The sequence below is a fragment of the Pithys albifrons genome, chromosome 18 (assembly GCF_047495875.1).
Source record: "Pithys albifrons albifrons isolate INPA30051 chromosome 18, PitAlb_v1, whole genome shotgun sequence".
In the NCBI taxonomy this organism is placed as follows: domain Eukaryota; kingdom Metazoa; phylum Chordata; class Aves; order Passeriformes; family Thamnophilidae; genus Pithys; species Pithys albifrons.
In genome coordinates this window covers 725,303-748,320 of record NC_092475.1, presented here as the reverse complement: position 1 = coordinate 748,320, position 23,018 = coordinate 725,303, and the positions used below count along the sequence as shown (strand labels likewise).

Sequence of the window (23,018 nt, the reverse complement as noted above, 5' to 3'; positions counted from 1 at the left end):
AAAGCTGGAGCCAAGGGGGGTGGCTTGAGTGTGCTTTGTGGGAACCTGAACCAGGAGCTTCTCTGAGAACCAACGAGCATTGGCATGTTCCCTGCCCTCTTCCCAAGGGCCAAAGGAGCCCAAGGTTGGCTAAGAACAGGAGCTGCTGGCAGAGTGGTGCCAGCCAAGCAAGGATGCAGCTCTGGGCAGCCCTTCCTGGAGCCAGGAGGGAGAGAAGCCTGCCTGCAGTGGAGGGGCTTTGGGTGCTACTGGGATTTCAAAATGCATCTGAAAATTTTAGCCAAGCTGAAAATTTCAATATCTTTACAGGACAGGGTCCCCCTGTGGCTACTTTGCTTCCAAAAATGAGTAAGGGCTGCTCTCAGCTGTGTTTCCCATAGCTGAGACAGCCTTCAGAGACTTTGCCCTCCATCAAGAGGCATTTGCTCCCTCGTTCCTGCTGAGCCCTCACTCTCTTCCTCTCTCCATCTCTCACTTTTACAGATATCCAGTTCAGCAGCCCAGCCCTCACAGATCCTTTGGGGCTTCCCTGAGGACCCAGAGAGTCTGGCAGAGGTCAGGCTGTGCTTTCTGCACTAACGAGCTCCTACAGACTTATAAATATGTGCAAACACTTTGGAAAAGGCTTCCTTTTACCCTGGTGAGAGGAGGAGCTGGCAGAGGGCAAGAGTGTATAGTGGAGCAGGCTGGGGGCAGGCCAGGGGCCAGGAAAGGTGGCCAAGGTTCAGGGGAGGATGTGAGGATGGAGCCCAGCTGCTGTTGGCATCTCCCAACTTCTGCCTGGGATTTTCGAAGGGATCCTTTTTTCTTTCAGGTTCATTTTTGGATTGGGTTTTGCTGTCTGTTTCCAGTATTTTCTCCTGGTGTTCCAGTATTTCCATGCTCCTGGACTCTCAGTAGCACATGCACCATCTATCTCAGTTCTTTTTGCCTTTCTCAACACTGTGGATCTCTGCCAAGAAACCTGATAATTTTTTTTCCCATTTAAGGGGAAGGATTTGGGGCTATAAAAGAAAATCTCCATTGTATCCAAAGTGTTTCCAGCCTGGAAGGAAAATCCCTGGAAACTAAGGGAATCCTTAAAGGGATATAATGGGAAAAAATGTGTACCAGAGACAGCTTATTGTGCATGGCTGCCTTTCCCACTCCCAAGGATGAGTACAGGGCCCTTGGGCTGCAAGAACAATACAAGTTATTGTTACATCTTAGAGCTCAGTTTAGAATGTGAGACTCAGCAAAGGGGCAGCAGCCAAAGCTCAGGGGCCACTGGAGCTGCTGTGCCCCTGTCTGTGGCACACCCCGTGTCCCACATGGCACTGCTGTGCCCCAGTCTGTGTCACACCCCGTGTCCCACATGGCACTGCTGTGCCCCTGTCTGTGGCACACCCTGTGTCCCACATGGCATTTCTGTGCCCCTGTCTGTGTCACACCCTGTGTCCCACATGGCACTGCTGTGCCCCTGTCTGTGTCACACCCCGTGTCCCACATGGCATTTCTGTACCCCTGTCTGTGTCACACCCCGTGTCCCACATGGCATTTCTGTACCCCTGTCTGTGTCACACCCCGTGTCCCACATGGCACTGCTGTGCCCCTGTCTGTGTCACACCCCGTGTCCCACATGGCACTGCTGTGCCCCTGTCTGTGGCACACCCCGTGTCCCACATGGCACTGCTGTGCCCCTGTCTGTGTCACACCCCGTGTCCCACATGGCACTGCTGTGCCCCTGTCTGTGGCACACCCTGTGTCCCACATGGCATTTCTGTGCCCCTGTCTGTGGCACACCCTGTGTCCCACATGGCACTGCTGTGCCCCTGTCTGTGTCACACCCCGTGTCCCACATGGCACTGCTGTGCCCCTGTCTGTGTCACACCCCGTGTCCCACATGGCACTGCTGTGCCCCTGTCTGTGGCACACCCCGTGTCCCACATGGCACTGCTGTGCCCCTGTCTGTGGCACACCCTGTGTCCCACATGGCATTTCTGTGCCCCTGTCTGTGGCACACCCTGTGTCCCACATGGCACTGCTGTGGCAGCCTGAGCATGGTTCACAGGTGGGCAAGGAGACCTCCCTTTCTCCCAGCCCTTTGTTTGCCCAGCATGAGGAAAATGATGCAAAGCAGCCTCCCCTCGTGCTTCACAGGATGGACAGGAAGATGCCAGACTGTTGCTCAGGCGTGGGTGTGTGGGGAGATGTGATACTTCTCCTTGTGCAGGCAGAGGAGTCACTGCAGATCAGCAGAGGGATATTTCCACATTTAGGCTCAGCCTATTTCCCTTTAATGTTGTAGCTCAACAAACACTGCCTTACAGACCTTTTCTGTCTGGCAGTGAAATCCAGATAAGTCTGTTTCTCTGACTGCAAGCCCAGGAGAACATTTATTTGCTGTACTCTGTGTATTTCCTCCAAAGCACTTGGGGTTTAAGGTGTTTCCTTGTCAATAACTGCTGTAATACCTGGAGAGGAGCAGGGTCTGCCACAAACTGCATCCAGAGGTTTGGCTGGCTCCATAGGCTGGGGAAATAACAAACAATAAATTAAGTTTGCAAAGCTCAGAGTACAAAAATATCAATTGAAAGGTATGGCCAAACCAAGAGTGGGCGAGATAACCTTGGAGGAGAGTGAGCAGGCTGCACATTTCTGCATCCTCAGGCCTGCACTGCCCCTTGTTGACAAACTCTCTGTGTGGGACAAGAAACACTGCAGGGAAAAGCTGTCCTGGGGGTGGAAACACCTTCTCCTCTCCCCACACTGCTGGATCACCCCAGGCACAGCCAGCCAGAGGGGCTGCCCTGGGCAGGGCTCCCTCTCCCAGCTTCTCCCAGTACCGTTTTCAGTGCGGGCCCATGTGGGAGGGAGGGGTGCCAGCAGTGGGGGTGCCTGTGCTCCCGTGCTGCCCCTCCACGTGTACCCCCATGGCTGGTTCTGCAGCCTCTTGGCAGAACACGGGAATGGCAGGGGGAGCACCAATGGTGCAGGAGGACACCTCTGCCCTGCTAAGAAACCCGAGCTGCCTCTGCCAGTGATTTAAGCACCAGGAACCTGATGCATCTCCCTGCATTAGGCTGCCTGTCATGTTCCCTCCCAGCATCCCCCTCCCGCGTTGTCAGAGGGGCAGATACTGCACCCCGGAGCCAGGGCTGACAAACAAACTCTGCTCTCCTACAGCACCTGCCAGCTGGAAGTTTCAAAGCACTTTGTAATCATTAACAGATTTAGCTTCGTAGCCTTGTTGAGGGGTTTAATCTCTTTTGCAAGAGGAGTAAAATAGGATCTGGAAGTGAAATGATGAGAAAGCAACAGAACAACTCTGGATACTGCCCTGATGTCTGTCCTGTACTGGAGGTTTGGGGGGGGCTGGAGGGGTGGGAGGAGCCACTTCACTGGAGGGGCACTGGGCTGGCATTAAACTGATCAACAGGTTTTATTCTGAATTATTCCTTCCACCTACCCTCTGAGTGATCTTGCTTTTCTCTATCTTAATTTCCTCATCTCCAAAAGGAGGGTAGTGACCCACTTCTTGTAAGAAATTCCTAAATGTACAGATGATATACAGTTGTGAGAGGTACTGGAGGAAAACAGTGTTTGGGATTTCAGAAGGCGACCTCTAAAGAAGATATGGACATTCAAACACCAAATATAACAGTGTAACACTGACATTGTGTACACTGGGCAACAGGAGGCAGGCAGGGACTAGGGAGAGAAGCACTCAAAGTGGGGAAAAGCAGCACTGAGAGTCTCCTTTTGCCTGGTTAATCACGTAAAATCAGACACCAGGCTCCTCTTCCGGGAAAATTGCAGCAGGAATTGCCGCTGGAGTCCAAGAGTCATGGTCAATCAAGGCAAGAGGAGAAGGGGCTGACGAGCACAGCCGTGTGCCTCTGGTAACCAGCCCGAACAGGTAACTGCGTTAAGTGGTGCTAATTGCTCCTAACGATGCTCCGGGCCCCTGCTGAGGGCTATTTCCCCTGTTGGGAGTGAAGGAGGGAGGCAAGGACAGAGTGGCAAAAAAGTACTTTGAACGCTGTGTGATTGCCAGGAAAACCCCCATTTTCTCAATTTCTGCTGTGTTTTCAGGTTAGTAAATGCTCCCTCACATTATATTTATGGTCCTAATGGGCAGCAGAGATGCACTATTATTCCTTCTCTGTGTCTCTGCAAATACCCGCGGCGGTTCTGAGGACAGGCTCGTTGCTTCGCCGAGGGGCAGCTGCGGTGGGGGCGATGAGCAGCTCTTCTGGGCTCCGCTTCTCCCTGAGCTCCGCTGCTCGCGGCCCCTCGAGGCACCGCTGCGGGGCCCCGGGCCCTGCTGGGCTGGCTGGCGCTCTCCGCTCCCCGCTCTGCTTTGGCACCGCCACCCTGTTTTCACGCGTGCCGGCCCCGGGAGCTGGCGGAACAGCCCCAGGGCCTCAGGGAGCGGGGCTGCGGCTCCCCGTGCGAGCGGCCCCGGCGCTGCAATGCTGGGCTCCAGCTCACGGTGGAGCTGCCCTTCCTCCGGTCCGCCCCGCGCCCGCCCGCCCCGCGCCGGGACAGCCGCGCTCGGCCGCGCCGGAGCTCCGCGCCGCACTTGTTGAGCTCCGTTCCGAGGCGGCGGAGGAAGCACCGGAGCCTTCCTTTTGTCTGCACCGAGAGAGGGCCGGGGGCGGCGGCAGGCCCGGCTCCGGCGCGGGCTGGAGGCAGGAGCGAGGAGGTGCAGCCGAGGGAAGGCCTTGGAAAGCTTCCTGCTGAAGGATCCGATTTACCTCGTTTCCCTTCCCCTCCCCCTGGGCTCCGTGGACAGCCAGGAGCGCCGCCGCCATCCCTCCGCCCTGAGCTGCCCGGGGGGGATGCGAGCGGGGCCGCCCCTGCCGCCCGCCCCGCCGCAGGATGTAGCCGCCCTCGGCCCCGCACGCCCCGCACCGCCTCGCCGGGAGCCCGCAGGAGGAGGTAGGTGAGGGCTGGGCTCGGGCCGAGCCGGGGCAGCCTCTCCCCGTGTGCGGCGGCGGCCGGGGGTTCGTTCGGGGGCCGGGGGGGACCTGGGTCGGCGGAGAGGTGCCGAGCCCCGGCTGGGCACGGAGGAGCCGCCGCTGGCTGCGCTGGGGTTTCTCTTCGTGCCATCTTGTGTAAGCAACAGTGCTCGGGGCTGTCATGAGCCACCCTGCTCCCTAAGGCAGGCTCGGGGCTTTTCCTCATTCCCGTTTGCGTTGCTTTCCCCGTTCTGCAGAGCCCGGCGTGGGGGCGCGGGGGGCGTCCCTGGGCACCCAGAGAGGCAGAGCACGTCGGGAGAGTGGCTGAAAACCCCCCTTTTTCCTGCCCCAGCTCTTTCCTCGGAAAAGCTGCAAGGCTGGAGTTGCTGACAGCCCCCGCCTTCTCCCGCAGCCCACACGGCCGGGCAGAGCGGAGGGCACGGCCGGCTCTGAGGAGGGGGCTCCCCGGCGGGTCACGGGGGGTCCGGCGGGCCCGGGCGCCGCGGGATGGGGGACGCGGTGCCAGCGCAGCCCTGGCTGGCGCCGAGCGGGGCGCATCGCCGAGCGGGACCGGGGCCCCGTGCCCACCCCGGCAGCCGTGCCCGGTGCCCGCGCGGGGCGGGGGACCCCTCGGCCGCCGCCCGGGGGAGCTCGGTGGCAGCGGCGGGGCCGCACGTGGCTCGGGCCGGGCGCGGTTCAGCACCGGCGGGCGGACAGCGCCGCGCCCCGAAGATTAGCGGGGCGGGCGGACCCAACGCGGCCTCTCTTGCAGCTCTGGGGCATGGAGGGGAAGGAGAGGTGAGCGGAGCCCCCGCGCCCTGCCCCGCGCCGCGCCCGGCAGCGTCCAGCCCGAGGGGGACCAGCGATGCCTCTGGGGATGAATAAGCATGGATCTCGCTCTACTACCTCTTTGCCTCCGGACCCCACCGAGATCGTCAGGAGCAAGGCCTGCTCCCGAAGGGTCAAGCTCAACGTGGGGGGCCTGGCCCACGAGGTTCTCTGGAGGACCTTGGACAGGTTGCCACGGACCAGGCTGGGTAAGCTCAGAGACTGCAACACACACGACTCCCTCATGGAGATCTGTGATGACTACAACCTGGAGGAGAACGAGTACTTCTTCGACAGGCATCCCGGGGCATTCACCTCAATCTTGAACTTCTACCGCACTGGCAAGCTGCACATGATGGAGGAGATGTGCGCCTTGTCCTTCAGCCAGGAGCTGGACTACTGGGGGGTGGATGAGATCTACCTGGAGTCCTGCTGCCAGGCCCGCTACCACCAGAAGAAGGAGCAGATGAATGAGGAGCTGAAGAGAGAAGCTGAGACACTGAGGGAAAGGGAAGGGGAGGAATTCGATAACACCTGCTGTGCTGAGAAAAGGAAAAAGCTCTGGGACCTCCTGGAGAAGCCCAACTCCTCCGTAGCGGCCAAGGTAAGAGTTCCATGTTTGTTCTGAAAGTCTTTCTCTACTGGTCATGGCTGGGGTTGCATTGTCCTGCTGCCGTTGCTTTGGTGTCTGGGCACTTGTGGCTGGCCAGACACTGTGAGTGAAGGGGAGAAAGGCCTTTAGGGTGCAAACCAGTTTAAGGCATCTTTTTATGTGTACTTTGGAAGTGATTTGGTTTGAGCTTCCCTGAGGCTGCCTGGGCAGTTCAGTGTGGGAGAAGCTCCACTGAGCAGTGGGTCAGCAGACAATGATTGCTGTGGCTGCAGGTTTTACACTTGTTATACTTTGGCCTGTCTTGGTGCAGTTTGTGGTAGAGATTTCTTTGGGCCTAAACCAAGCATATCTCCTGCTCAGCCAAAGTGGCCTTCAAGAAGGAAATCTGCTTGAATCCTTAGACCTAGGTCCAATCAGGAAATAATGCCATGCTTTCCATTCTAGGGCTTAATTTAACTTTTTTGTTGTGAAATGCATCTCCTAGTTATTTGTATGATGCAGTTCTAGGCTGTGGGTTTGCTAAAGCTGGTGTTGGAATTTCCTCCTTTACCTGGTTCCTGTTTTAAGTCTCCCTGGGCCACAGCGATGCAGCTCTGCCTCTGCCAACAGCTGAAGTGCTGGTTACTCTGTAGTTGGTGCCAGTGCAACAGATCTATTTGAAGGCATTTTGAAGATAATATCCATGTTGGGAGAAACCAATGTCAGAGTTGGCTCTGATAATTTAGCTGCCTCATGTTAGTCACATTTTCTTGAGTGAGGAAAATCTCTGTGAACACAGTGATTCAGTAACCATGGGGACAAAAGTGAAGGGGGAGAGGTTGAAAACTGTGGGCTGAATAACTGCAAAGCATGAGAGACTGAGCAGTAGGGACCAAAACTTGAATTTTCTCTGTACCCAGAGAAATGCCCTCAGTGTATGGCAAAGTAGAGAGAGGCCCCAGCTGCCTCTGTGATGCACCTCCCTGTTGTATGGAGGTTGGCAAATGCAAACCTGAGCTCTGTCCCTCAGGAAGTCTGGCTGTGGGGGGCTACTTGTGAAAACAAGACTTCCTTCCCTCTCTTTTCTCAAAATGCTGCACAAGATGAACCAAGATTATGTACAGAAGTTTGGGGAAGGGATTTTAGGAAGTGTAGAGCAAACTGGCTCATCCTGGCAGGGGGAGGGACAGGCATGGTCTGGCTGCTGAACCCATTGCCACTTTTTTAATGACAAACGAAGCCCCAGAATGTCTTTCTCTCCAGTGGCACAGATGACACTGTGCTGAATGCATTAATAATTTATAAGTCTCCTTTGGCACAGTCCTGGAATCCTGAAACACAGGCCCTGGGCTTCACTGTCTGTGGCACTGACTCAAAATCCATTAGAGGCTGTTGATGTTCATGATTTATTGTATATGAGCAGGGGTCATTCTTGCCAAATAAGTGTCTTTTGTGATTTATAAATGAAATACACTCTAGCTTCATTTTCTGAGAAAATTCTGGGAGTAAGTGCACTGGGCTTTGCAGGCTCTGGGTTAATTGAGAGTGAATGGTAATGCATCATTACCCCCAGCATTTAAAGCTGCCATTCTGTGCCTTCATTACTGTAATGAAAGTGATGCTGTGTGTTCTCAGACCTCAAATATTCCAGCAGTTCCCAAACACAGATTCCCACTCCTCTGAAGTGTAGCAGGGAAAATGGGCCTGATGAACAACTAGCTCAGCAAGCAGGGACAGAAGTGTGGCTAAGCCTTTTCTTTATCCAATTTGCTCCCTGCTGCTGGATAACTTTTCCCTGGAGCCAGAGTACGCCCTTTGCTTTGGTCACCTTCATGAGAATTCAATCCACATATTGAATAAGTTGGACTCACTCTTCAGCTTCTGATGGAAGGACGTGAGGAGAGGGACTTGGCAGCCTGACCTGTTATCTGACCTACCCAGCTGTGCCCAGGCTCCCTTTGGGGCTGTGTTTGCTGAATCTGAGCCTCTGCCTGACAGCTCCTGGCCAGCTCTCCTCAGTGGCTGCTCCATGGAGCACTGTCACTGTGGCCACGGGCCTCTGGGAACTTCTGTCACCTCTCCTAAAGCCAAACCCATCTGCTTTGCCAGGTCTGAGAGCTCAAACTGTTCCCAGGGAAAGGGAACAAAGTAAATTGTTGTGAGTTTTAATGTCATGCAAGGGCCTAAAACCACTGCTGGGGAAACCTGAACTACCTTCGCTTATTCTTTTTCTTCAGACTTGTGCCACTCAAAGGTTTTTCATGTATCAAATACAAGATACTTGTTCTCTTTAAGAAGACATGAAAATAGCTCCAAATGCAGGTGTTTCCCCAAAGCCAACACAATCCTTTGTGGCTGTGCCTGTTGTCCAGCTCCTGCTCAGCATGGGGGCTCTGGCTGTCAGCACTGGTTGTGTTCTAGCACAGCACCTGAGCCCTCCACACCACCTGGCTGCTGAACTGGAGGTTACACGGGGGCCAGTTAAATGCTGAGAGACAGTGTGGTCTTTTATTTGTATTTGGGCTTTAGAGGTTTGGGTTTGGTGCTTTTTTGTTGTTGTTCTTAGGGAGAAGGTTTGTTCTTCTTTTTTGTGGATTTATACTTATTATTTATTTAAATGGGGTTGTATGTGATGTACCCCAGGGTGGAAAACAGCACTCAAGTTAGCAAAGAATGCCCTAGACCATAATTCTTGTTGCTCTCTTATCCACTGGGGATTTACCCATATCTTTTGACTACTGTGTCTGGCTTTTAAACCAGCCCCCTCACTGCAGGCAGGGTATTATTTATGTGTGAGGCTTCACCCTGTACGTGACTTGAGAGAACACTCTTGTAGTTTGTAAGACCCACTCTTTGAGCCTTTCTGGGTGAGGCCCTGGATGCTGTGGAAGCCTCAGACTTGCTGTCACCCCCAGCACTGCCAGAGGGGTGTTTGCTCTCCCTCCCTGTACCTGCAGCTGCCCCAGCCCTGTGTGGGGTGTCAGATCCACGGGCATCACCCCAGCACTTCCCAGGGCCAGACTGTGCAACCAGTGTGCAAACCATTTCACCCACCAGTCCAGTTTGGAGGCCCTCACTCTTCTGTACTCCCCTGCACTCACCTTTCCCAGTGGGAAAACCCTTGTGCACAAATTCAGCATTGAGGGATTTGCCCTCCCCCAAATGAAAAGATATTTACCAGGCAGTTATTTAACAAAACTCTTCATTCATCTTTTTCTCTAACCTTAGAATTTGTTTTAAAGAGTCTGATTTTCCTTTCTGTGGATATTTGCCTGTATATCTCCGAGAAATACCCACTGCAGGCTGTGTGGATCCTTCCTTCTCTTCCTGCAGTCACAGTTTTTGCATGTTCATGCTTATTTTTATTGTTCTCTCAGTCTATCTGGATAGTTTGGTGGTTGATTTTTTGTTTTGGGGGGGTGGGTGGGTGTGTGTTTTCTTCTTAAACAGTGTTCTTCCAGTATTTGGTGTGCTCACAACATTCATTTTTAGCCACAGAGGACTCTCTGGGGCTCATTTCTGGCAGGATTTACCCTAGAAGAGGTGCAGATATTTTCTGGAGTAGGTCTTACATTTTGTTGCATGGTAGTTTTCCTTTCCTCAGGAAGGAACAGCATCTCTCCAGAAGCCAAGCAGAACTGCTGCCTTTCCTTGGGGCTCAGTGTCCCTGCCAGGGCAGCAGTGCCCAGCACTGCTCCAGCACTCTGGTTTGGGCTTTTGCTCATAATTGCACTTTCTCTCACCAGGGCTAAGCCTGGGCAGCTGGTTCCTGTCACCCACAGCCCAGCTGGCAGCCCTGGCTTGCCAAAGTCCCTCCTGAAGCTGTTGCTTTCTACTAACCAAGGCTGGTTAGGGTCCATGGGCCTCTCACCTGCGTGGTGAGACACTCAGGCCCCTTGGGAGAACCAGCCCAGCTGTAATTTCAACCAGACTTCATGTGGTATCCTGAAAAATCAGACTGCAGTTGTTTCATGTTTTCCAGTAAAAGCAAATAACAAATTAGACCAACTCAACATCTTAATTTCCAAAGCCATATAAGTTAATTTCTCTGATCACCTGGACCTTTCCAGCAACTCTGCAAGAGCATTGCCCTCTTTGCCTCTTTAGAAGAAAAGATTTCTTTTCCTACTTTAGTCCTTAGAAATTATTTCTCCGATCAATATTTGAGCAATTAGTGTTGCACAGAGGGAGGGGGGAAAGTCTGCTCGTCTTACAGACTCCTCTGCATGTGCTGGTTTCATCTATTTTTCTCTTGCTGTCCTGAAGGCTGAGAAAAACACGATGACATCACCCACTTTGCAAAAAGCTTCTCTGCATATCTGCATGTCAAGTAGGATGTGCACTTCCTCTCCTCCTCACTGCCTCCACTTCCCACTTGTCCCTGTCCTGTTGGAGCTCAGCTGCACCAATCCCTCCCTCCTGACAGGCTATTTCTCATCCTTTCCCCTGCTCCTGCTATGCCTTTGCCAGTGCAATAACATCACATTTATCCTTGAAAACATGCAACTCCAGTTCCATAATCTCATTATGCATCCCTCTACATTCCTTGAACAGCCTTGCCCTGCTGCCCACTGCTCTCTGCTGCTAATCTCTGGATGCATTGCTTAGGGACTGGGGAGGCTGCTCTGTAAGCTCTTTTCTTATTATTGTTGATAGTAGTGACAAAATAAGAATGATAAAAGCCTCTTGGAGATACATTTGCTACATCTAGAGCGTTCTTCCCCCACATGGGCTTTCTATTCCTGGCCTTCCCTTATGGTGTGCAGTTTTCATTCATCTCTAAACCTGCCTGAATTTAGCATTCAGCAGAGGAAACCCCTCTCCTGAATTGCAGGGGTCACATCTTAGCCATGTCTTGCCTGTCTCTGAGGGTCCCATCACAGGGCAGATGTTGACTTGGACTATTAAAGTCAGATTGCCCATATTTCACTTGCATCCGTGACTTTTGTGTGTGTGTGTGATGCAACTACTGCCTTGGCTTTTTTTGTTATATATGAGACTTTTTTCCTTCATCTAAAGTGCACTCTGTCTTCAGAAATCTTCAAAAGCAGAGCCTCATTCCAAAGCCTGTCCCCTGGTTCAGGGATTTGCCACTTTGGCCTGTAGCTTATCTCTGGGTTTCTGGCACAGCACTGTTCTGTGGGCACACAATTGATGACTGTTATGTATCAATCTCTTTTCATCCTGCAGCTCTTTTCTGGGTGCTTGTCCTTCCAGTGGACTTAAATCTTTAGTCTGGAAAGCCTTAATTCCTACATTTAGTTCCCTGCCTCGGTGATGACCTTCCCACAATGTATTGATGAGAGTTCCCAGAACTCCTCTCCATTTCAGCCTCCACAAATTCCAGGTTGGGTGAGAAAAGCCCCTCCCAAACCCCAGTAATGTTGCCTGACTGATAACTGTGTCCTGTGATTCTTCCCTGGCTCTAAGGAGTCGTGTAATGCACCCTGGCTGATGGCATTGCATCCTGCACCCACCCTGCATGGGGTGCATCTGCCAACAAGAAGCTTGTTCTAAGTTCTCCAGGGATCCTCACCCTTTTAAGGTGATCCTTTCTCCAGACCTGTTACTGCAGCCCTTGGATCAGGCAGGCAGTGGCCTGGCACTTCCTGCCTGAAGATGGTCTGGATTCAGCAGTTTCCAATTCAAGCCTGCAGCTCTGCAGTCCCTGAAGAATTGTATAGAAGGAAAGTTAATTGTTAGGCCTAGTATGTATTTTGTAGCCATCCAGTCCATCAAGGACAGTGTGCATGAACACGTGTGGGCATCCTCCTGGATTTGTAACTTCTCTGTAACTTCCTGCTAGGAGAGCCTGGAGTGAGTCTGTGCTCCTGCCTGAGCATCCACATCCTTGTGAGCCTGCACAGGTGAGGGAAGCAAAGGTTTATATGCCTGGGCTGAATTCCTTGGAGGATGAATGCCACAGAAGTGTAGTCAGTGCTGTTTTTAAAGCACAAACTCTCATTTGTACCTTTGAAAAAATCTCAGAGAAATTAACTCCCTTTGCTGCTTATGGTTCTCCCATCCTGTTCAGCCTGAGAGCAAACAGAGTTTGAGGTGCCAACATTACCAGTGAAAAAGTAGGAAATCTTGCAACAATGGGAAATCCCTGCTTTGCTCAGCTGTATCTGCAGAGGTTTAATAATAATAATGGGATTCAGAAGAAAAGTGCTGGGCCTGTTCCCCCCCCGGAGGTGCTGGTGTGGTGGGATGAGCACAAGGTGCAGGGGCAGCTCTGGCTGGTACCTGGGCACAGCACCTGATGTGTGGTGGGCCAGGCCCTGCCCCGTGGGGTCCCCCTGACCATGGCAGGGGCACAGCTGGCTCTGCACAGGCACTCCAGAGCTCTCTGGGAAAATCCATTCTTTTCACTTTTTAAAAACACTTTCTTCTCTTAACTCTTCTTACACAGCGGGTTAAACATTCTTGCCATCACATTCCTCCTTTTACCCATTCCTCCAACCACAATTTCCTTCTGATTTCTCTTGACGTGAATGCCCCCATGGAGAGGAATAATCCAGTGTTACTTTTCCAGCACGAGCCTTGCTATTTGTCATTGCTAATGGCAAAATATTTATGTCAAAGAAAGTTCACAGCTGATCACTTAGTTCTTATAATAAACACAGTCAATATGATTTACTCCATGGAGAGACCTGGCAGCAACAGAGGCACAATGTGGCCAGTGAATGTGAGCAAGGCATCAATATGAGGCTTCTCTCCAGAAGTTGCACAGAGAAGCTCTGCATTGTCACTGCTCCTGCTGTGTTCAGGCAGACAAGGATCAGACCCTGACTGTGATGAGACTTGCCCAGTTTGATTCCCAGAGTGAGGGGCACAGCTCTGTCACAAGCTGAGTTGGTTTCTTGTGTTGCACCAGGACTGGGAGCACTGGCACTGTAGCTCAGCTCAGCTTAGGGGGTCTCTGTCCTAATGGGGCAGAGCTGCCTGTAGGGGCTGGGGGGCTGAATGGGCTCCTTATTGCTCTGTGCCAGGGATGGATGAGTGGGCAGCAGCTCAGGGATCTCTCCCCACTGCCTGACTGGCATGCCTGAGCTGCTTTAGCACTCTTTATCCTTAAGATGACCTTGCCCTAAGTTTAGGCCCTGAGGCAGCAGCCACATGTCCCCCTCCTGCCATTCTCAGTTACTCAGTACAGCAAAGGTAAACCTTATAGTGAGCTTCCCCCAGGTTTGCCTGGTCTCTGCTTTCTCCCTACTGCCCTAGCTTTTCTTTTGCCCTCTCCTGTCTCCTCTGCAGCCTGGCACTAGCTGAACATGTTTACCAGTAGGACTTGGTGAGGTCTTGTTCTGGTTTTTAATGAAAATGTCTGCCCTTTACTGTAGAGTGAACCTGGAAGGGTGCTGAGCATCCCTAGGCAAGCACTGGGCCTTTGTGCCTGCTCTGGCCCCTTCCCAAACACTCAATTCAAACATCCCAAGCACATTTGTTTTCGAGGTCCCCAATAACAACAGCAGCCAAATTCCTGCTTCTGTGTGGGGTAAAACTCCTACTGAATGTAATTGGAACAGATGAGTATTATGATGTCTATGCTCATCAAGCAAAGCTCTCCAAGTGCTTTGAAAAGATGGATTAGTTAAGGCCAGGACAAACCTGTGATAGATGTATTATCCCCATCTTAAAGTGAAGAGGTGACCATTGCCCAAGGGCAGCAAGGAAGAGCAGGGCAGAGCTGGGGGCAGACTCCAGCTTCCTGTTGTCCCATGTCACCAAGATGTTTCTGTGGTATGGATAAGCTTCCAGCAGACCTGCTGCCTGTAGTGAGATCTTAGAGAGGAGAAGGTGCTGGAATCTCCCTGGCAGTTTATCCAAGGGGACAGAGTGAGAAACCAAACCTCTCCTTGTTTCAGCCCAGGTATTCCTACTGGAATGAGTCCAGCCTGCTTGGGAAGGTGCTGGAAAGCTTTGTCAGGTTTGAGGGATGAGTGGTTACAGAAAAAGAGCAGATTTTGCTCTGGTAGATCTAAAAGCAGAAGGTCTGTAGTGGGATGTTTGTGCATGCTCTGATGCAGCTCTGGCTCTGGGGAGGGGATGCTGCTGAACTGTTTGGAATAGCAAGAGAGTAAATATATGTTAGACTAACATATAAAAACGTGTGTTGTGAAAAGATTAAATAAATCACAATGCATATCCACTATAGTATATATTGATATGTATGCACATATATAAAACTGCTCTTGCATATGGGGCTTTCTTTGTATCAAAGTTAACCTGTATAAGGAATGTATTTATTTTCAATTAAGAACTAATCTGAGCAACCAGCTCCACTTGAGCACAGCAAATGTAATGAGCAACTCAAGGGTTACTCCACAGAATGGTGTCTCCTCAGACAGAGCAATTGCCACCCGTGGTAGTGACAGTACCAGGGGGAACTTGAGGGGCAGGGTGTGGGCTTTTGGTAGCTTGGGAGTGACCTTCAGCCTGGTCTCAAAGATGTACCTGCACTTTTAGGAGGGGTCCACCTTTCTCCGTTCACAAGTCTCTCCCAGTCCCATTGTGATTCCTGTGAGTGTTTCTGCTGCAGTTTGCTGTGATTCTGCTCAGCCATGTGGACCTTTGGTCCCACGGCTGGGGGTGCTTGTGGCCGTTCCCCTGAGGGGCTGGCACTGCAGTGGGGCCTCAGCTCAGCACTCAGGCTCTGGGTCATGTGTTTGAAACTGGGTTTGGACAAGAGAAATCAGTAGCAGAGCCAAAACCAAAGCACATGTTGGTACCTGAAACTCACATTGACAGCATCCATCTGGGCATCCATCTAATCTGACAAAGAACTTATGTCACTAATAAAAGCTGGTGAACAGTCAAAGCATACGGAAGGAACAATTTATTTGAAAGTTCTTTTTTTTGGTCCTGCTATATGTAATCAGTTCCTGTTATTGTGAGTTGAACCCCCCAGGAATCCCTCTGAGATTGGATTTCTTCGTATTTCTGGGAATCTTGTTTGTGCCTGGCACGTTCTCAGCACTGAGAACCTCAGTTCCCACAGCTGTGATTTTTCTGTTTGTTTCAAAATGTCCTTCTCTTGCTTTGCACACTTCATCACTTGTGCAGCACGTGGTTTGGTCAACCATAGTGATCACACACTAAACAGACTCTGCTTCTTGTGATTGGTGCATTTGGCCACTTCCACTGATGGCAACGTCTGTAACAACCCTGTTCTTCTCCATATCTGGCCACTCTCAGAAACTGTGGATTCCTCAGGTGTCTGGATAGACAGGGAGTGGAACTCGCTTTCTGAGGCAGTGTTTGCTGTCCTTGCTGGAACCACCCACCCTCCCTGGTGGAACAAGGAGCTTTCACTCCTTGTTTACTTACTTCTGAATTTTTGGGAAATCTGTCCTTCGTAGCATAAAAGTTAAATCTTTTTAGAAAACAAAAGGATAACAAAAAGAAGTGTTGTCTTCCCTCCTGTCAATGTGCCAGGAGTTTATTAATAATACATAATAATTATACATTGCATTTCTTAGCTGCTTTCATCTGAGCATCTAAAAGTGCTTCACAACCATTAATTAGCCAATCCTCACACCTGCCTGGTGCAGTAACTATTGCTATCAATCTGCACTGAAATATGACAATGCAGAAGAAATAGTAAATAAGATCTCCCAGACACAGGGAAGAGCAGAGCTAGTCTAGAAAGGTAAAGCAGCTGGAGCAGATGCCACCGTTGCGTGGCTGTACTTGGTGTGAGTCCAGCAGTCTGCCTCTGGAGCTGAGTGGTGCTGGACACAGCAGCTGGGAGATTTTCTCCACCAACAGAGTGTTTTGCTTGCTGGCAAGAGGAAAGTTGTGCCTGGCAGCAGCCCCGTGTCCTGGTTGAAGGCAGCAGAGCTGGTGCAGCAGTGCTCTCCTCCAGCACAGCCTCAGCAATGGCATCTACTGATCCTCGCTCCAAGAGAGCTCTGTGTGTTATCCTGGGCAGGAGGGGGCCCCGGGGGGCAGCCCAGCCGTGCATGTAGCATCTCACAGAGGGGCTCTAACCCTCAGCTGACCACTCAGAGAACACTCACACTTCAGTGTTTCAGCTCAGGCTGCTTCCCTGCTAGCCCTGTCTTATCCAAGGGAGCTTTTCAGGAGCAAGGGTCTCACCCATCCTTTGTGCCACCCAAGGTACTGACAGACCCAACACCCTCTGTGTGTTTTGACCCTTTCCTGACTCCAAGTCTCTGCATGTGGCTCAGCAGGACAGGACACTTTGGGGCTGTCCTGGTAAGGCATTTGCACCACACAAGATGTGCTGCGTTCTAGAACGTGTCAGGTATCAGAGTGTATTTTGCTAATTGACATGTTTGTGCTCTCTCTGTCTGTGTTTACACACGGTGTTATTCTATAGGTGTAACTTTAGACCTCAGCAGTCCCAGGGAATGGTCTCGTTTAACACCTGTAGTCCTGGCCAAAGCTCCAGCACATGCCTGCTGAAATACCAGGTTTTCATCACGCTAGGCAGGTGCACCGGGTCCCACCAGAGGGACATCTGGCCTTACCTTCCTCTCTGCTGAGCACTGGGGCAATTTCATTATTTTTGCGTGTTCCTTAAACTAAAGAGCACATTTGCTGAAGTTTTTGGCTATGAATGAATGGCCACAAAAGAAACCCACTTGACTTAACAGTTATTTTTAAAGATGCTCTGAAGAGCTTCTTGTAAAGTGGCTGTGAAATACTTCTTAATTTGTGCTGTCTTCTGGAAAACTTCCTTCATGGTCCAGATAACTTGGGCAAGCCACTTCCAGGAGTTACAGGTGTAATTTATTTAATTCATAAACCCTTTGTAGGAAGTTCTATGTTTTTGTTTGGTGTTTATATAGCACTACGTGCCACAGGGTCCTGACTCACAGCTCTTGTCTGCTGCCCCACAGTGGGTAATAAAAATGTTTTACAGAGAAAGCGAAAACTGCTGTGGAAAGGTATGGGATTATTTTCCATCCCCGCTGATCCCATCAGCGTGCTGGCCTGTTCCCTGAGGAGGAGTGGCAGAAGGACAGCGTGCCTCTGCCTGCCCTGCCCCTGTGCTGCTCACCTGCCCCCCACCTCCCCACATACACCGCGAGCCCGGGTTCCAGCAGGGCTCTGAGCTGGGAGAGCTGGGAGGGACTGAAGGATCCTCCTGCTCAGAGCAATGATCTCCAAAACAGGGAGTGGGCAGATACGGAGAGAAAGTTACTGCTTTGGCTGTCCCTGCTTCCCTCACCTAAGCCCGTTGCATCACAGGCTTTGCTGCTCTAAACTAATCCTGGAGCAACTGGCAAGTGTTCCCAGCGCTCTGTGCCAGGGCAGCCCATGGGGGCCTTGCTGGTGCTTCGGTGGGGGCGGACCGAGGGCAGGGGGGTGTGTGCAAGGCAAGGAGGAGCAGCCGCGCTGAGCCCGCAGTTGCTGTGATTCCGCATGCAAATCAGGCAGCTGGAATACGCAAATCTATTTTGCAGTTTATACAGGCAATTACTTAATCTGTGTGTGTAAAAACAGGATAATTGTGTGCAAATTATAGATATCATTGCTTGAGGTGCAGTTGTGTGTTTAAATGGTCAGCAAATCAGAACCTTTCTATCAGTAATTAATGGCTTTATATCCTGAGGGAAAACAAGTATTAAGTCTCTTCCTAAATTTAAACTTTTTCCTTTTGCACCAGGTCCTTAAACAGTTCATATCTCTGCTATCTCATCAGTCCTTGTTCCCTACAGTTCTTTTCCTTAGCCTTTTTTGGGGGAATAAGCCATAGCACTGGTAATAGGCTCCCTCTTCCTGCTCACAGAATGATCTTTTGCATCAAAGGTACATTGGAACCCACTCTTTAAAAACCTGTTTCTTTCAGTAAAAGTCTTTCACCATTGACCTTCTTGGTGCCGTCTCTCCCAGTGTTTCTGGTGAGTGCAGTAGCTCCACATCCTTGAGCTCAGCCCCGAGGCCTTGCCCTGCTCTGGTTTGTGTTTCCTCCACACGGGTGGGGTCACACCCCGAGGGAGGTGACAGCCTGCTGGGCAGTGCCATGGCTGGTATGGGCACATCGGGGTCATGGCTTTGCTCTGGGCGTTCTGCTCAAATTCCAAAAGGGGATTTCTGTTCTCTTGTGCCTCTGACCAACATCTGCAAAAGATGGAAAATCTCCCTCTGCTTTTCCCATGCTTGTCGTGGTAGGACATAAATCCTTTGGGCACCTCTCATTTGCTCTGTACTTGCACATCAGAGCCATAATTCAGAGGTCAAACCACAGCCTGTGTTTTCCCTGCCCATTTCTGTTTGTGTTCTTCAGATGGAATGCAGATAAAGCTGAGCTTGGCTCGCTGTCTCTCTTTTTGATTTAGTATCTTAGGTGGTGGACAGCTAATGATTAATCTTAAATGTCACCTCTTTTCCTTTCAAACTGACTCCTTAAGCTGTGGGGATGTGTGGATACGTTGAGGTAAAGCACCGCTCCCTGAGCCAAGGAACAGAGCAAGTGTGGCAAAGCTCCAGCCCTTGCACCTGCTCTGCTTTGCTCTTTGTGTGAAGTGCTGCATAATTGTCTTCATTAGCCGCCCGCTGAATGCTGGTGTGTGAGGGATTAAAAACTCTAATGAATATGGATTATTTCAACTTTTTTCCTTTGGGACCCAGTACAGAATGGAGATTTTTGGAGCTATATGTTCATATAATAACAGGGAATGGAAGATGCTTTCCCCCACCCTTTTTCAAAGTTGTCTCTTAGGAGCAAGTATCAGACAGAGCTGATCCTCCTGCTCTGCCCAGGGCACACGTGGTGCTCAGATCCAGCTGACTCCCTCGTTGCATCTGGCCAGAGGTGAAACAAAACCCTTGCTAAGACTGGGAACCTCCTGGAAGTCAACAAGTCTCAAGCATCTGCTTAACTATAAACATATAGCAAAGAGGGAGCAAGTTATGGTGCAATTAAAGGACCCATTTCACTGAGGAGGCTGGGAGTGTTTCTGGCAAAGTTTCTATAAAAATAAGGACATTTTCCTCCTCCAGTTAAAATTCTTAAGTGCTTAAGGTTAATGTGACATCTGCAACATCCAAGAAGCCTACAGAGATTATTTCTGTGGAACAGATGTTCAACAATCTGAATTTTATTTTATGTTTTTGTCTGTTTGGACACTTTCTTGCTTCTGCTTGGAGACGTGGGATCCCTCATACCTACAGGAAAGGCTGTTCTTGCCCTGGTCTCCCCAGTGTCCCTCACAAGGGGATCACAAAGCTGTGCAGGCACCTCCCTAAGCCCACTTTGCAGACAGGGCAGAGTGAGGCACACTGAGACACAAGCAGCTTTCCCAGCTCAGGCCTGAGCCACAGGCAAGTGCGTCCCACACCGAGTCAGCCATGAAGACAGTGCCAAACCAGCTGCTGAGCTGGGGCCTGTCAGCCTCATGCTGGGCCCTTGGCCAAGGCTCAGGGTGGTCCCAGCAGTGGTCACACCAGCAGTCACCTCCCTCAGCTGGGCTGGTGGGCTGCAGCGAAGGACCTCGTGAGCCCAAGCCCTGTGTGACCATTAAGGTCTCATCTGCTTTTTGTGCTATAATTGTGCTAGTGCTGGGCCCAGGAGCTGTGAGATGTGGCTGACATGGAGAAGGAAACCTGTTTTTATTCTAATTCAACCATCAGTCTGTCACTGCACATTCAGCTCAAGTCTCTTCCTCTCCCTGGGTGTGAAGCAACACTCAGATTCTCTGTCTTGCTGGCATCCCAGAGCCAGTCTCATTGCAAGAGAGTGGGACAAAGTGGGGAGAGCCCCTTTTTTACCTCACTGGGAAATGCCCTCCCAAACTGCATAGCAACCCCCTCTCCAAGCAGAAATCCATGTAACAGCAAGTGTCTGATGGGCCAGGGCGTGGGGTGCCCCTACAGGAGCTTGGTTAGCTCCACAGGCTGGGAGGGGTCACAGGGCTTGAAGATTTCTGTTATTCTAAAGCTTTTCTGCTGGGGAAAACAAAGGGATAGGACTTCTCCAGCACACACGGACACTCCCTGGCCCGTGGCAACATCCACAGCTGCTTCACCAGATAATAAATCTCAGCCCTTAACTGGCTGCACAGGGATATTCTTCCTCTCCAGGTGAAGAATCACATGGCCATAAAATTTTGTAATATAAACAAGGCAGACGTGGTCAGAATCCTATTTGGACAGATTTATAGCCTGACTATGGAGCAACAACCTTGCCTGGGCTTCGTGCCACCAATAATTAATATGCATCCTGGGCTCTGTTTTCCTTCTGGACAGTGTCCTTCTGCATGCTGGTGAGTTGGGCTGGAGCAGGAGAGTCTGCTGAGAAAGAGGCTGTGCTGGAAAGCTGTTGCCCTGCAGATTGTGTGCAAGTGAAAGACAGTGAATGGCCAGATCTGGGGGAGCAGCATTTCTGCAGCACGTGTAAAGCCTCCAGGTAGCTGGTGCTGAGTCTCTGTGCAGTGATTATCATAAGGACAGTCAATGTTTGCCATAGTTTCTGCCTACACTGAGATGAAGAGGTTGCTGGAGAAACCACATGTCTGTTGACACTGGACAGTGATCTCCAGCTCTGCCCAGTCTATGCCATATTTGTTGGAAGCAACAGTTTTGTAGATTTGCCCTTTTTCATCCTTCACCCCCAGGGCATCTCTTGGGCATTCCTTTGCAACTCTGCACTTCAAAAACATTGAAAACTAAGGAAAAAAATGAAGACAGAGGAGAAATAAAATTATCCATATTATTCCAGGGGCTGTAATCCTGGCACTGGATTTGGGCATAAATTTTCAGTTGGGACAGTCCCTTACATATGAAATCCCTGCTCAGCATCATCCAGCCAGACACTATTTGCAGTAACTCAGTTTTCCTCCTTCTCAGATGACAGCTGATCCCTCCTGACTATCCCTTCATTTTCCATGGGCATCCCCTCACAGTGCTTGTGTGTGGGAGAGTTTGGGCATTGTGACACACCCCCCTCCCTCTGTTGGTAGGGGCACAGTATTAAATCTGTCTCTAATTAATGACTAGTGACCAAGATGCCAGCACATTAAAAACTGCTCCCTTTGGGATCTGGGTTTGAAACAAGCCCTGTTGCATTGCTGGGTTATTTGTTCTGTCATTACTGAGATTTCTGCCCTTTTCTGCCTCTGTTTGGAGAACACATACTGGTAAGGCAGCAGTCCTAGAAACACGGTCCTTAACAACAAAATTGATGTGGTTTCATTAGTGCTTGGTGTGCAACTACGTTATTTTCTCAATAGCAAGTGGTTGTAGTGGCTTGAGCAGCAAGAAGGGCTTAGCTGGGCACTACTGAGGTTTCCATGTGGAAGTGGAGCTGGTGGGAGCCAGGGTTGGCTTTACCTTACACCTACTTGCACTGACTCCCCAGGCAGTGTTTCTGTGTGTGTTCTGTAGGGTAGTTTAACCCTTGATTGTGTATTTGAAGCCACAGAGACTGTGGATGGCAAAGGATCTCTTGTGGTTTTGACTGAGGCAGTCACTGAGGGCTGAATGAAGGCCTTCTGCAGCAAATGACTCCATTGCAGGGGCAGTTTTACAGCATCTCTACAGGCCAAATTACTTCTTTGTAAAGAAGCAGATTAGGTGAAAGGACCTGGTTTTCTGATTGATGATTCAAGTTGTATTGACCAAATGACAACTACTCTGAAAGGCTGGTGGCCATAGGATTGTCTGATACCTCCAGGGGAAAAAATAAGGAAAGAAAAATAGTTTCTCTAGGTCCAGTAGTCAGTGGTATAACAACATCAATGCTAAAGCTCATGGTTTGGTCTTGTTTGGACTTCCTCTGCTATTCACAAAGATTTGTGGTGGTTTACGAGGTTTCATGTGAGGTGGTAGGAGGCAAATGTGGGCTGGGATGCTCCAGAGTGCTGCGCTGCTGCACAGCATTCCATGTGCTGGCAAAGACCTGAAGCAGCTCTGCACTGATGGGCTCCTTCATGTCCTCTTCCCCTCCAACAGTGCCAGCATTTCTGCAGTGCTTGATCCAAGCCTTCCATTTGAGCCCTTTGCTGCAGGAGAAGCACCAGGACAGGTTCTCTCCTTTCCCTGTGGCTGCAGGTTGGAGCAGCTGCTGCCCAAGCTGAGCCCACGGCCAGGGCTCCTCACCAGGCTCCCCAGAGCAGTCCAGGGTCATTGTCTGGTACCACACAGGCAGCCAGGTCTAAGCCTTTGAAGAGGTGTGGGTGGAACAGCAGGACATTTGCTGTTTGAGGTGAACAACACACACTACATTCCAAATGACCAAATGGGGCTAATTATAGAGATAGCAGCAAGGCTGTAATTGAGATTTCTGAGCAAATGCTTCCCCCATTGCTGGGGGAAGACTATAAAAGTGCATAAACTGCCAAATTTGCTACTTTTAAATGTGTTGAATGAGGAGGTTTGACTGGAGTAAGGTGTTTATATTAGTGGTGTTAAGAATGGCAAAGGTAACATGGAGATCCACCTTTAATCAGACCAGCAAACTTCTAAATCTCTTCCCACTGCCCTCTTGTCCCCTTCCCACTGGTAACTTTTAGGGACGTTCCAGGGAAAGGAAATTTCATACTCTCATACAGGTGCAAAACCATTCCTGGGACTCACACCATAAAAGAGACGTTTGCAGTCATCAAGATGAGGGATGTGAAAGGCTCCTGTGCTTTTCAGAGCAGAGCTGCTCACTGACTGCAGGATGAGGGTATGCAGAAGGA

The 23,018-nt window shown here is 50.8% G+C and overlaps 1 protein-coding gene across 4 annotated transcripts in view; it reads left to right on the top strand.

Moving 5' to 3' along the window:
- Positions 1-3,821: 3,821 nt before the first annotated feature.
- KCNB1 (potassium voltage-gated channel subfamily B member 1) overlaps positions 3,822-23,018 on the top strand; it is a 109,830-nt gene continuing 90,633 nt past the window's right edge. For 3 of the 4 annotated variants that reach the window (XR_011699359.1, XR_011699358.1, XM_071573157.1), the window contains exons 1-2: positions 4,518-4,923; positions 5,716-6,375. Coding sequence is in view for 2 of the 4 variants with exons in the window: in XM_071573157.1 (XP_071429258.1) it covers positions 5,809-6,375 (567 nt within the window). In the remaining 2 variants the exon portion in view is untranslated. Of the gene's footprint in view, positions 3,899-4,517; positions 4,924-5,715; positions 6,376-23,018 lie in introns of those variants that run through there. The other variant, XM_071573158.1, reaches the window with a different exon arrangement.